The sequence below is a fragment of the Hemiscyllium ocellatum genome, chromosome 45 (assembly GCF_020745735.1).
Source record: "Hemiscyllium ocellatum isolate sHemOce1 chromosome 45, sHemOce1.pat.X.cur, whole genome shotgun sequence".
NCBI classification, from domain to species: Eukaryota; Metazoa; Chordata; class Chondrichthyes; order Orectolobiformes; family Hemiscylliidae; genus Hemiscyllium; species Hemiscyllium ocellatum.
In genome coordinates this window covers 6,193,101-6,208,078 of record NC_083445.1, presented here as the reverse complement: position 1 = coordinate 6,208,078, position 14,978 = coordinate 6,193,101, and the positions used below count along the sequence as shown (strand labels likewise).

Sequence of the window (14,978 nt, the reverse complement as noted above, 5' to 3'; positions counted from 1 at the left end):
CAGTCGAGTGATAATACCACTAGGCCATCACCTTCCATAATTCTATGTTCCACATTTCCCAAAACGTCGGGAGGAGAGGGGTGAGTGGTTCTGGTTCGTACTTGGGGTGCAGGAGGATACATGCCAATGAGTCCCCAGCCCTCATGTGGGGACCTCAGTGGAACTAGCCTTGTCATGTTTAACATGGTGGGATGGTGTCTTGACTAGAAATGGAAAGGTTTAGGGTGTGTTAGTCAGCAGCAAAGAGGGACAACACACAAGCGACTCCAAGGTCAATAGCAGCTGTTTTGGCTCAAGTCTGAAGTTGGGAGTTTTTTCATGTTTCGTTCTGTTTTTCTCCCATACCCTTTGACCCAACCCTTACTGCTTGCCTGTTCCCCTCCAGAGGCTCGAGAGTCAGTTGAGTGGATGGCTGGTTTACAGAGTGACGGTAACTGTGTGGGTTCAAATCCCACACCAGCTGAGGTTGCCATGAAGGACTCTCCTTCTCAACCTCTTCCCTCGCCCGAGGCATGATGACCCTCAGGTTAAACCGCTACCAGCCACCTCCCTCTGTCTCATGAGGGAGCAGCCCCTTGGTCTGGAAAGGCTACAGCAACTTTACCATTCCTTACGGACCCTTCCTATGCCTGAGATGGAAATGAAGACTGGAACTACTTCCTTTGTTTTGTAGGTCAGAGGTCATCAATGAAAGGCAGGGAGGGAGTTAAAGGCAGAATATTATTAAGCTGGAGAGGGTTCAGAAGATATTTACCAGGATGATGCCAGGATGGAGGGTTTGAGTTATAAGGAGAGGCTGGATAGGTTGGGAGTTTTTTCCCTGGAAAGTAGGAGGTTGGGGGAGGCGTGACTTTACAGAGGTTTATAACATCATGACGGGCATAGATATGGTGAATGACAAAGGTCTTTTCCCTAGCGTGGGGGATTTCAAGATGAGTGGGTATATTTTTAATGTGAAAGGAGAAAGATTTTAAAAAGCCATGAGGAGCAATTTTTTACACAGACCATGGTCCGTGTGTGGCATGAATGTCCAGAGGAAGTGGTGGATGTGGGTACAATAGCTGAAAATGTGTTGCTGGAAAAGCACAGCAGGTCAGGCAGCATCCAAGGAACAGGAAATTCGACGTTTCGGGTATAAGCCCTTCATCAGGAATGAGGAAAGTGTGTCCAGCAGGCCAAGATAAAAGGTAGGGAGGAGGGACTTAGGGGAGGGGCGATGGAGATGTGATAGGTGGAAGGAGGTCAAGGTGAGGGTGATAGGCCGGAGTGGGGTTTGGGCGGAGAGGTCAGGAAGAAGATTGCAGGTTAGGAAGGCGGTGCTGAGTTCGAGGGATTCGACTGAGACAAGGTGGGGGGAGGGGAAATGAGGAAACTGGAGAAATCTGAGTTCATCCCTTGTGGTTGGAGGGTTCCCAGGCGGAAGATGAGGCGCTCTTCCTCCAACCGTCGTGTTGTTATGGTCTGGCGATGGAGGAGTCCAAAGACCTGCATGTCCTTGGTGGAGTGGGAGGGGGAGTTAAAGTGTTGAGCCACGGGGTGGCTGGGTTGGGTTGCTTGGTCCGGGTGTCCCAGAGGTGTTCTCTGAAACGTTCCGCAAGTAGGCGGCCTGTCTCCCCAATATAGCGGAGGCCACATCGGGTGCAGCGGATGCAATAGATGATGTGTGTGGAGGTGCAGTTGAATTTGTGGCGGATATGGAAGGACCCTTTGGGGCCTTGGAGAGAGGTAAGGGGGGAGGTGTGGGCGCAAGTTTTGCATTTCAATTTCAGCATTTAAAGGACATTTGGATAAGTACATGAATAGCTGAAAATGTGTTGCTGGAAAAGCGTAGCAGGTCAGGCAGCATCCAAGGAGCAGGAGATTCGACGTTTCGGGCATAAGCCCTTCTTCAGCTCTGATCTCCAACATCTGCAGACCTCACTTTCTCCTCTAAGTACATGAATAAGAAAGGTTTGGAGGGTTATGGGCCAGGAGCAGGCAGGTGGGATTAATTTAGTTTGGAATTATGGTCGGTATGGAATGGTTGGACCAAAGGGTGTGTTTCCATCTGTATGAGTCTATAACACAGCTTTTCATCATCCCTTTTTTTCACTAAAATCTTTTTCTATTGAAGATTATGAGTGCATTTCCTCCAATCCTTGAGTGCCTTGTTGCAGTGAAGAGGGGGCATACCTTCAGGGTACTCAGGGAAGAGCAGGATTGGCTGCCAAACTTTTTAATGTTTCACTTCTCTCTCCCTCCCCCAACAGGGTCTTCCTGGTAACGAAGGTCAGAAAGGAGACGCTGGTGAGATGGGGCCACAGGTAAATGCCCAGAGCTTGTCCTCCAACAGTTCTTAGTGATTGATCATGGTGCGTGAGAGCCACTGACTGGGGCAGGTCCTACCCAGGGCTTTGTTGGAGGACATAGTGGAGTGACGTTGTGGATCAGTGAGAGGTACCTTACTCCCACAGTGACTGGATCCCTCACTGAGATGAGGGGAAATCGTGAGAAAGATTGAATCCCTGCAGTGAGGAAAGAAGTCATTCAGCCCATTAAGTCTACATCTGAAGAGCATGCCACAAAGAATCAGCCCTCTACCCAACACTGTAACCCTGCATTTTTCACAGCTAACCTATATAGCCTACACATTCCTGGATTCCACGAGGCAATTTAGCATAGCCAATCCACCTAACTGCCCATCTTTGATGCTCAAGAACAAATCGAAGAACTGCCTTGAATAGCAGACAGGAAGAGTAAAACTTTAACAAGTGGTGTTAAAGCTCTTGAACACTGTCATACCTACTGAGGGAGTGTTGCATTGTCAGAGGGTATGACCATTTGGATGAGATCCCACCTTATCTGCTCTCTCAAGGCACTCAATCCAACAAGAGGATTTAAAAAAATTCATTCACAGAACAAGGGCGAGGCCAGCATTTATTGCCCATCCCTAATTGCCCAGAGGGCACTTAAGAGTCACTCACGTTGCTGTGGGTCTGGAGTCACATGTAGGCCAGACCAGGGGAGGATGGCAGTTTCCTTCCTTAAAGGTCATTCGCAAACTTCCCAACAATTGGTAATGGATTTGTAGTCATCATTAGACTCTTAATTCCAGATTTTTATTGAATTTAAATTCTGACATCTTCCATGGTGGGATTTTAACCTGGCTCCCCATGAACATTACTGGGGTCTCTGGATTAACAGTCCAGCAATAATACCACCAGGCTATTGCCCTTCCCATGAGTCAGGAGAATGCTCATTTATTCCTCAGTTCATATCATCCACACAAATGCCCTGATTATTGTCAAGATGTTGGAAGTGGCCCATCTGATTGAGTTTTTTCCCTTAGTATTTCAGTATGGTTTTTCTTTGACTGCCTCCTTACTGTTCCCCCTCAAGGTGGAAGCAAAGACAGAAATTACTTCCTGGGTTAGACATCACCAAGGAACAAAACAAAATTCACATTGTGGGATCATGCTGTGCACAAATTTCTTTGCATTTCATACATTAGAACACCGACTGCACTTCAGTATAGACTGTTACGTCCTTTGGGGGACTACTTTTGTGGTTGAATATAAATGCAGACCTCTCTTTCTGTCCTAGGGGCCTCCAGGCATTCCAGGACCTCTGGGACCAACAGGAAGATCCGGACGAAGGGTAGGAACATTCTTGGTCAAATTAATAGCACTCATTTCCAAGGATTCAGTGGGATGCATAACGCATTGTAATCCCATAGTCAGCTGTTTACCATATGCTCCAAGCTAAGAATTGCCCTCAAGAAATGCAAGATCTAATCAAGTGGGAGAAATATCTTCGTCCCACAGAGTGATGCTTGAGCGTGTGGAGTTTGCCACTCCAGAGGGTGGCTTGCTCAGTATATTCAAGGCTGAGATGGACAGACTTTTAATCAGTCAGGGGAAAGGCAGGAAAGTGGAGCTGAAGATTATAATATCAGTGACGATTCATTGGTGGTGCAAGACCCAATGGGCTGAATGGCTAATACATCATGCAGTCTCACAGTAATCAGGGAGCACTGTCATGTTTGTGAAAATCCAATGGATGTGCCATTTATGAAAAAGAGGTCCAAATTCTCCTACTGTAGAAATGTTTCCAAGTTTCACTCCTGTGAAGTCTGACCTGAATCTGAGCCACCATCCTAGACTCCCCAGTAAGGGTTGCCAACTCTGATGAAGTGTGTGCCTGGAGGTTGTATCCCAGGACTAGCCACTCTAGCCCCACTGTTTTGCAACCAATGCTTCCACCCAGGTGACACCCTGCACTCCCACCACAATCGGAAAGCCAAAGACCCCATCCCACAATTGGATGATGCTTGATTCTGAGCCGAATGACTTTCTACTCGCCCCATTTTCAATCCCTGTGATGCTGACAGAAGGTGACGGGGAAAACAATTCTTTCGAATGACCCCGTAAATTTTCCATCCAGGGTTGCACACCACAAGGTCGTTGAGATTATGGATGTAGGTTTGCTTGCTGAGCCGGAGGGTTCATTTCCAGACGTTTCATTCCCCTACTTTTCTCGGGGGGGGGGGGGTTGGTAGATGGGGTCTAACTCGAAGTGTTTGTTGATAGATTTCCAGTTGGAATGCCATGCTTCGAGGAATTCTCGTGTGTGTCTTTGTTTGTCTTGTCCGCGGATGGATGTGTTGTCCCAGTCAAAAAGTTGTCTCCTTCCTCATCTGTATGTGAGGATACTAGTGAGAGTGGGTCATGTCTTTTTGTGACTATTTAATACAGTCCTTGCATGGTATTTTGAAAATGATGTTAGTTTTGCTCGCTGTCTATATACGGTCTTTAGTATATACTGTAACAAACACTACAGTGGACAACAGGCAGAAAACTAGCCACCAGAATACATAAACATCAACTAGCCACAAAATGACATGACCCTCTCTCACCAGTATCCTCACATACGGATGAGGAAGGACATCACTTCGACTGGGACAACACACCCAACCTAGGACAAGCCAAACAATGACACGCACAAGAATTCTTAGAAGCATAGCATTCCAACTGGAACTCTATCAACAAACACATCGAGTTAGATCCCATCTACCACCCCCTGAGAAAAGGAACAGGAAGTGACTTCACCACAGGAAATGACATCACCAACCCAAAGAAACCCAAACATATAAATAGAAAGCAGGAATTTTCAGCATTGCTTCGCCTGAGGCCCACTGAAGATGTTGCCTAGTAGGGTAACGAAACGTCTGGAAGTGAACCTTCCAGCTCAGTGAGCAAACCTACATCCAAAACCCCAACTTGTGCTATAAATCTTCTCAAAATCCATTGAGATTAATCTTTAATTTCTGGAGATGCCAGACCATATGGCTGGAGAGTTGGCAACCGTCCTCCTCAAGCAGTAAACAATTTGCTGTGCTTCTCTCTGCTCCCCTTAGCATCTTGAAAACGTCAAACAGTCACCCCTTATCCATCGAAATTCAAAGGAATCTTACCCTAATTTGTTACCAACACCATTTTATAAATGAAATTCGCGTTTGGAATCACCAAGCCCAATTCATTATGAATCACCTGAAGTTAGGACGCAGATGCAGCAAAGTCATTCAAAAGCAAACGCAATGCCATTGCTCATTGGGACTGGAATGGAATGTTCAAGTCAAGATGTCAAGAGTCAGGATTTTGGTGAAGTCATGTCTCTGCTACACCCTCATCTGAAAAAAAACCTCTGGAAGCAGTTTCGAGAGATTTTTATTTCCGGGATGAAAGGATTATCTTATGAGGAAAGGTCAAGACCAGAGATATTGGGGTTTAGAGGAATGAGAGGTGATCCGATGGAAACATCTAAGATCTGGGTGCGATTGGAGAGCTCAAGTAGGGTGCTCAGTCTAAGGAGAAGGGGTCTTCCTTGTTTAGACAGAGCTGAGGACAAAGTTATTCTCTCAAAGGCTCGATCGAGTGCTGTGTTTTTTTTGCTCAGGCGGTCGTAGAGGCAGACCTGTTCATTTTTAAAATGTATTCGTTTTGTGGGATGTGGGTGTCACTGGCTGGGCCCAGCATTTATTGCCCGTCCCTAGTTGCCCCTGGAGAAGGTGGGGGTGAGCTGCCTTCTTGAACCACTGCGGCCCACCTGACCCACAATGTCCTTAGGGAGGGAATTCCAGGAATTTGACCCAGCGACTGTGAAGGAACGGCGATATATTTTGAAGCCTCAATCCCAGGCTGAGTTGGGTAGATGTTTGATAGACTGCAGGCACGATAGGCCAAATGGCCTCTTTCTGTAACCTTTGCACTTCTGTCGTTCTGTGGAGAGAGTCAAAGGGTCGAGGCCAAGACTGTAACCAGACTGTCGAGAATTTTACGGAATGGTAAGGCAAGCCCCTTATGGGCTGAATGATCTTAGACCTACACTCAGAGAATCCCTACAATGTTGAAACAGGCCATTTGGCCCAATAAATCCACACCGATCCTCCATAAGAGTATCCCACCTAGGCCCATTTCTCTACTCTATTACTGTAGATATCCCCTAACCAATGCATCCTGCCTAAGCATCCCTTAGCACTGTTGGTAATTTAGCATGGCCAATTCGCCCTAAGCATCTTTGGGCTGTGGGAGGAAACCAGAGCAAACCCATGCAGACACAGGGAGAATATGCAAACTCCACACAGATAGTCGCCTGAGGCTGGAATTGAACCTGGGTCCCTGGTGCTGTGAGGCAGCAGTGCCAACCACTGAGCCACTGTACCACCCCATACTACTCCTGTGTTGTACACAGGTTGGTGTTGTGCAGTCCCATCGAGGTAGATTTGTATCAGCCTCTCTTTCTCTCACACACACATATACACACACAGATAGACACAGACACACTACCCCCACACACAAACACAGACACCCACACACACACACACCCACAGACACACACACACACACACACACACACTTACACTCTCCCTCTCTCCTAGTTGCCTTTCGCGAACACACCAGATTGTTATTTGTCAGTGAAGCGATGGAGAAGGATGTGTTGCAGCGATGTTAAAACCTGCATGTGGATCTGGAACACTAGCAACAGCCCTTATCTCGAGAGGCTGTCTCTTCCTCTGCCCCACCATCGACAATTCAAAGCGCACATAAACCCGACGCTGGCAAAACAATACCATCAACAATTCAAACTGCCATCCCACTCTCGCAAACAAGTGGTTCCTAAGCTGTGGGTGTTGTGACTCTGTTCACTCAATGGCCTTGTCTGACTGATGTTGGCTTCAGGAGCAGCTCACTGAATGGTATCTCATGTGACGTTCTTGGCCAAGTGTTTGCAATGACCTGGCAGCAGCCCAAACTCCTGTTCTCTAATCCCGCAGCTTGGCTGAGATGTCTCCTTGCAGTTTTTGGATCACACGTTAAGGAACTTGTACAAAGCTGCTTGGACATCGCCTGGAACTGTCCCACGGTGGTACACGCGGAAATCAGGAATTCAGCAAGGAGCCTGGAGTCACAGCTGCCTGCATGTTACACATTGCACCTGTTTACTGCGCTCAGCGAGTCTCCCCATCTGCCTCACACCAGCTCTCTCTGTTTCCCTTCCCCTCTACCCTCTCTTATACCCTGCCTTTCTTTCCTTTCACTCCCTCCCTCTCCAACACTTCCACACTCCTCCTGCTCCCCCTCAGACCTACCTCTGACTCTAGCTTTCTTACTCTTCCTTGACCCTCCTGCCCCCATTCCTCCTCTTCTCCCACTGCTCTCTCCTTCCCCTCTCCCTACCCTGCCCCTCCCACCTCTCCTTTCTCCTCTCTCTTCCCCCTTTCCCCGATACTACCCCTCCGTCCCACTCCTTTTCACACCCATCACCTCCTCCCTACTCTCCCTAGTCCCCCCAGGCCTTTTCCTTTCCTCTCCTTTCACCTTTGCCCCCCTCCACACTGTCCTCACTTCCAACTCTCCCCCCCCCCCCCCCATTCTATGTGTGTGTGTCTCTCTCCCCCACCCCATGGTTTATTTGCTTTTCATGCTCTCCTGTCTCTGCATCTCTGTTTCCCTCTCTCTGTCTCTGTTTCTGTCTTTTTGTCTCTCTCTTTCTTTGTCTCTGTTTCTGTCTCTCTGGATCTCTGTCTTTCCGTCCTTCTCTGTATCCCCATCTCTCTCTCTCTCTCTCTCTCTTTCTCTGTATGTGTTTCTCGGTCCCTGTCTCTCTCATTCTCTGTTTATCCGTCTTTCTCTGTCCCCCCATCTCCCTCTCTGTCTGTCTCGGTCTCTCTCTCTCTTTCTCTCTCTCTGTCTTTTTTCTGTCAGTCTGTCTCTTCCTCTGTCTATTTGTCTTTCTCTGTCTCCCCATCTTCCTCTGTCCCTCACTCTCTCTTTTTCTGTCCCTCTGTCTCTCTCTTTCTTTGTCTCTTTGTCTGTGTTTCTCTGTCTCTGTCTTTTGTTCTCTGTTGATCCGTCTTCCTATCTCTGTCTCTATATGTCTCTCTCTCTCTCTCTCTGTCTCTCTTTTTGTGTCTCTCTATCTCTCTCTGTCTCTGTCTCTCTCTTTCTCTGTCTATCCATGTTTCTCTATCTCCCCATCTCTCACTCTCTGTCTATGTCTATCTCTGTTGTGGTTCTGTTTGCCGAGCTGGGAATTTGTGTTGCAGACGTTTCATCCCCTGTCTAGGTGACGTCCTCAGTGCTGCTAACCGGAAGTGGCAGATTCAAACCACTACAGATGCCGGAGGAAAGATCACAGAAGCGCTTCACAGGAGGCTCCCAAGCACTGAGGATGTCACCTAGACAGGGGACGAAACGTCTGCAACACAAATTCCCAGCTCGGCGAACAGAACCACAACAACGAGCACCCGAGCTACAAATCTTCTCACAAACTTTGAATGTCTATCTCTTTCTCTCTCTGTCTCTCTCTCTCTCTGTCTCTCTGACTGTCTCTCTCCTGTCCATTTAATAGTATCCTGAATATCGAAATTGCCTCTGAATGATGGTCAGTCTTTTATGTAGTCCACGAATCAGAGCTGTTAATGAAGTCCAAGTTAAGGACAGTCCATGTTGCTGGTGCAGTCAGCAATGATGACCCACTCACAGTGCCTCCCTCACAATTTTAATTTAAGGTCCATAAAACCAACTCTTTGTTCTGAGGAAAGCTCAGTAAATTATTATAAACTAGCTGTCCTGCTGTTGATTAAGACATACACTGAAGGAGTTACTTGACCAAGTTTAATGATTGCGTTCAGAACAAAACAATGGCTTATTTGATTTGATTTATTCCTGTCACGTGTACCGAGATACAGGGAACAGTGTTTTCCAGGCAGATCGCACTATACAGGCGCATCAGGGTAACAGAACAGAGTGTAGGATACAGTGTTACAGCCACACGGAAGGTGCAGACAGAGACCGACATTAACATTAAAGAGGTCCATCCAACAATCCGACAACTTGTTTCTATTTTCCTGTACCGTAACAAACGAAAAATCAAGATTGAAAATAGGTAATTCAGCCCATCTAAACCTATCACCTCCTGTCTTTATGTCATTCCTTCCAGCATCCAACTGCACTTTAAACATTCATCCTGTGCAGTTTTGCTTCATCTGCCCAGTCAGGGAAAGCATCACACTCACTAAATATCTTTCTGAGTGATAAAATTATTTTTAAATTGATATCTTAACCCGTTCGCATCTATGTTACTAATTCAGAACGGTGGTGGTGGTGGGGGAGGGGAGTGAGGAATCTGGTTAGTGGCGACAATGACAAGTTCAGACAAGAAACAGGCCTCACCATAAAGGATGGAAAATATCCTGTTTCACATTCAATATGTTGAGCAGTCCATGATTTATACTCAGCATATGGAAAGAAATTGGAGCGGACACTTCAGATTCGGAGTCTCTGTTACAGATTCCCTCCTTCCCTCCATATGACAGAATCACAAAATTGTTATAGCACAGAAAAGGCCATTTGGCCCATTGTAGCTGTTCTATTTCCTAATGCCAACCTCCTTGTCTTGACCCCAGCGGCTGCACACCGTGTCTATTCAAATAATTACCCGGTGCCCTCCGTCACATTTCCAAAGCCCCTCATGGCTCGCTCTGTGGAAAAAAGTTTTCCCTCACATCACCCTTGCTTTGTTTGTACATCATCTTAATATCTGTGACCTCTGTCCCAGGCATTTCACCATGGCATTCACCATGCATGTTTATCATTCCTGCCTCGCCAGTGCCAGGGAAACTGCAGTAACTCACCGAATCTCCCCTGACAGCACCTTCCAAACCCACAACCACTTCCACTTAGAAGGACAAGGGCAGCAGATACATGGGAACACCACCCCCTGCAAGTTCCCCTCTGAGCCACTCACCATCCCGAATTGGAAATATATTGCTGTTCCTTCAGTGTTACTGGGTCAAAATTCTCTCTCTAATGTCATGATGGGTCAACCCACAGCACATGGAGCGGTTCAAGAAGGCAGCTCACTACCACCTTCTCGCAGAGTCAGAGGGTCATACAGCACGGAAACAGACCCTTCAATCCAACCAGTCCATGCCGACATGTTCCCAAGGTAAACCACTCCCACCTGCATGCACTTGGCCCACATCCCACCTAACCTTCCCTATTTATGAACTTACCCAAATGTCTTTTAAACATTGTAACCATACCTGCATCCACTACATCCTCAGGAAGTTCATTCCACACACGAACCACACAAAATAGTCCCATATGTCTGTTTTGAATCTTCCTTTTCTCACCATAAAGATATGACCCCGAGTCTTCAAATCCCTTATGCTTGGGAAAAGTCAATTGTCATTCACCTCATCTAGCCCCCTCATGATTTTATAAACCTCTGGAAGGGCACCTCTCAACCACTTACATTCCAGTGAACAAAGTTTCAGCCTCTCCTCATTCTAACCCTCCCTTCCCAGCAACACCCTGGTTCATCTTTTCTGAACCCCCTCCTGTTTAATAATACCTGTCCTGCTAATGAGGCGCCCAGAACTAGATACAGTATTCCCAAAGGGGTTTCATCCATGTCCTGGAAGCCCAGCCAACCATGCCCACATCCCAGAAATGAATATAAGGAAAACAATCTGTCATTTGTGTTCATGAAAAGACTGGTACATTTGCTGGGGCAACAATGGTCAGTCAAAAAGCATATGGGGTGCATGCCTATTGGCTGAGGCATACAAGACCAGAAAGGATATGCCAGAATGAAAACAGAAGTGCTGGAGAAACTCAGCAGGTCTGGGGAGAGAGCAACAGTTAATACTTCAAGTCTAAAGACTCCTCTTCAGGCCTGAAGTAGTTTGTGTTTATTTGAGTGGGCTATAAAATGGTGGTTGGGTCTGGCTGGAGCAGATCAGGGACACCTCATTCTAGGAAGGATGCGATTGCATGAGGGAGGGTGCTGAGGACATTCACCAGGTTGCTGCCTGGACTGGAGAGTCTGAACTACGAGGAACGATTGGATACGCTGGGAGCAGTAAGCCTGAGAAGAGGCTGGTAGAGGTGTTTCAGATTGTGTGGGGTACAGATAGGCTGGATAGAAAGGATAGAAAGCCTTAGATAAGCTCATGGATGATTTTGGGATAGTGTAGTGGGATGAGCTGAGAAATGTCCACAGGTCAGCGCAACATTAAGGGCTGAAGGGCCTGTTCTGCGCTGTATTGTTCTGTGTTCTGAAGGCACTTTTTCTCCCCCATTAGTAGCAGGGGCTATAGATTTAAGATAGAAGACTAAGGTAAGAGTTTTGGAGAATTATTTTCTGTCAGAGGGTGATGGGAGTCTTGAAGTGACTGTTGGGTAGGATGCTGGAGTCAGAAGCTTTCGTGATGTTTCAGCAGTAGTTAGATATTTGCTTGTATGGCTATAGCTGGGAAATGGGATTAATCTAGTCAGATCTTTGTCAACCAGCCTGGGCATGATGAGCTGATTGGCCTTCTCTGTGCTGTAACCATCTACGATGCGAAATGAAGTCTTAAAATTTCCTGAATGGGCATAAACTTTGGTCACTATCAGTCCTGGTAAAAACGGAAACAGTGTGTAAAGGCAGTCTCTTGTTTCTCTGTTGTTCCAATGCACAGGGACGTCCTGGGGTGAATGGAGTCCGTGGTTTACCAGGAGAACCGGGAGTAAAGGTTAGTATTTTGTTCAGAGAAGTCTGGTGAGGGTCATGCTGGGGTAAAGATTAGTTCCAGGTATGAATGGAATCTCTCCCTGGCGCTGATCGACACGGTGCATAGAGATGAGATTCTCATGAGTGAGCAGCGAGGGGCCAGTTTGAAGATGTTTAGGGTGCACTAACGTCTCTCCTGGATGTTGTCTCCCCTCTTCCACTTACCCACCGGGGATCGAACCTCGGCACAGTGACAATTGCCGACACGGGAATCCGTGAGGGTTTTGCTGCTGGCTCCCAGCTCACTCCTCCGTCTTGGAGACTTGATGGGCCAAATGGCCTCCTCGCCACATTGCAGGGATTCTGTGACACGTTTCTAAGCATTGGGACCGCTTCAGAAGCTAAAGCAGACCCATTCCAAACTAACGGAAGCATTTTAAGCTGCAGGAAGTCTTTTGGCTGAAGAGCAAAATTACTCCGGTCATGAGTAAACCCTCTGGAATGGGGGGGTGGGGAGGGAGGGATGACTTTGTCCAGAGAGTGGAGGATGTGGAAGTGGTCACCATGGGGTGTTGGGTTGTGGGGGATGGGGTGCAGGTTGGGCGGTAGGGAAGGTGAGCGGATTTGAGGGGAAGCCGAGGGAGAGAGGAATGGAAGGTCTGGCTGACAGAGGGAGGAGGTGACTCCATGGAAGCTGAGACCACTTGATGGACTGTGTCTGCGATCGCTGCAGCTGATCAAGCTGAGGTTTCCATATTCCAGACTCTCATCCCGGAACGATGAGAGAATTGCGGAATAAAATAATCAGAATAAAGCAGAATATTACACAGATTGTGCAATTATTTGATCTAATCAGTTACTGGCAGCAGACTCTGGAATTGTTCCTCTAAACGGAATATTAAACTGTGATTGATTTGTAGCTCGCTCTAATTGCGAATTCCTACTCCCTTCTGCACTACATTAGCATATGAAAACCTTATTTGAATATGGTTGAAGATGAAAGTGGCACCAGGGTACAGTTTGCACAAAACTTTTATTTTTAATGGTTAAAATTATTCCGGGTCCTCTTAATGGGAGGCTCTGTTGAATTGAATGGAATTGAATTTATTGTCACGTGTACCGAGGCACAGTGAAAAGTTTTGTCTTGCGAGCAATACAGGCAGATCACAGAGTTAAGTAGCATAGATAAGTAAATAATAGGTAAACAGCAGCAAAAATAAAAACACAGGTACAGGCGAATGTTAAGAGTTTGTGAGTTCATTCAGTATTCGAACAACAGTCGGGTAGAAACTGTTTTGAAACCGACTGGTGCGTGTGTTCAGGCTTCTGTACCTTCTCCCCGGATGGTAGAGGTTGTAGAAAAACATTGCCAGGGTGGGGTGGATCTTTGAGAATGCTGGCGGCCTTTCCCTGACAGTGGGCCTGGTGGATGGATTCGATAGATGGGAGGCTGGCCTTTGTGATTGTCCGGGACCCTCCCTGTGTAGCAACCAGCTGGAGTGGAATGCATCAACCCACTTTGGCTTGGAGTGATGGAGCACAGAAGGAGGCCATTTGGTCCATCTGGTCTGTGCTAACCCTTGCAAGGAGCTCTCAGCAGAGTGGGTGGTGCAGGGTGGAGTTGGGTGGAGAAGATTGGAGGAGGCCGGGGGGAAAGGGGCTGATATCTGTGCTTGCTCTGACCTGCAGTGTCTATTGACTGGATTGTCAGTATCATTGCACAGATTAATGAGACGTTGTCATCTTTCTTGCAACAGGGCAACAGAGGATTTGACGGGCTCCCTGGATTGCCTGGAAATAAAGGAGACAGGGTAAGGGAAACATCAACGCTTGGCTTGGACTGTCACTTGGAGAAATGGTCTCGAGTCTGGTGAACTCATCTCTCTCCTTGTTTAATGCCTGCTTTCCCTCCCGCACGCAGTGGCCACAGTTTCTGCCTCTTGACTGAGGTGGCCAACGTTGAGATGTGAGACTTGGCAGGCCACCCATCACTGTCAAACGCAACACTGCCTCACCTCACACGTGTATGGTGTGTTAATTAAGCACTTTCTGCTGGATAGGAAGCTGACTTTTATAGGAGCACTCATTCCAAAAAAAGTGACAGCAAACCTTGTTTTAACAAGCACCTTAAGTACCACCAGTCTAGTTAAAGGTTATATCCCTGAAATATCACAGCGTTTACTCTATTGTCACAGTCTGCGAGTAGTTAGTTGAGGGTGCGAGTGAGAAAGCTCTCTGCCAGTAAGTTTTATTTCAGACAAACTTGCATTCTTATTGAAGTGACGTATGCTGTAAATAAAGTATAGCAATGTGATTATGATTCTATTACTTAGTGGGTGATTTTACATTGATTATGTGGACCTCTTGATTTGATCAATCGGTACATTTCTGGTGCCCATAGGTGCTGAATAATAAAATAGTTGCAGTACCAGCATTGTTATTGTAAGGGAGATTAGATGATTCAGCGCCAAGTGGAACATTTATCATCTCAATGGCTTGCCATTGATTGGATGGGTTGTATGTGTGGCTGATCTGACTCCACTGCCCCCCCCCCATTCAATGCCCATCCCTAACTGCCTTCTGAGAAGGTGTTGGTGAAAGATGTGGAACGCATTGTCCGATCAGGTGGTGCAGACAGGTGCAAGGGTGGTGATGGTCTAGTGGTAATATCGCTCATCCAGACACCCAGGGAATGTCCCAGGTTCAAATACGGCAGATGGAGGAATTCGAATTCAATAAAAAATATCTGGTATTAAGAATCTAGTGATGACCATGAATCAATTGTCAGTAAAACCCATCTGGTTCACTCACATCCTTCAGGGAAGGACACTGCCATCCTTACCTGGTCTGGCCTACATGTGACTCCAGACCCACAGCATAGTGGTTGACCCTTATCGGCACTAAATGCCGAACTTATCAGTGACACTCTCATCCCATGA

The 14,978-nt window shown here is 47.0% G+C and overlaps 1 protein-coding gene across 2 annotated transcripts in view; it reads left to right on the top strand.

Annotated features, from left to right (window-relative positions):
- The window catches only part of LOC132835991 (collagen alpha-1(XI) chain-like), a 295,793-nt gene that overhangs the window by 136,006 nt on the left and 144,809 nt on the right, over nt 1–14,978 (top strand). For both annotated transcript variants that reach the window (XM_060855171.1, XM_060855170.1), the window contains 4 exons: nt 2,250–2,303; nt 3,583–3,636; nt 12,008–12,061; nt 13,797–13,850. In XM_060855171.1, coding sequence (XP_060711154.1) covers nt 2,250–2,303; nt 3,583–3,636; nt 12,008–12,061; nt 13,797–13,850 — 216 coding nt within the window. The remainder of the gene's footprint in view (nt 1–2,249; nt 2,304–3,582; nt 3,637–12,007; nt 12,062–13,796; nt 13,851–14,978) is intronic.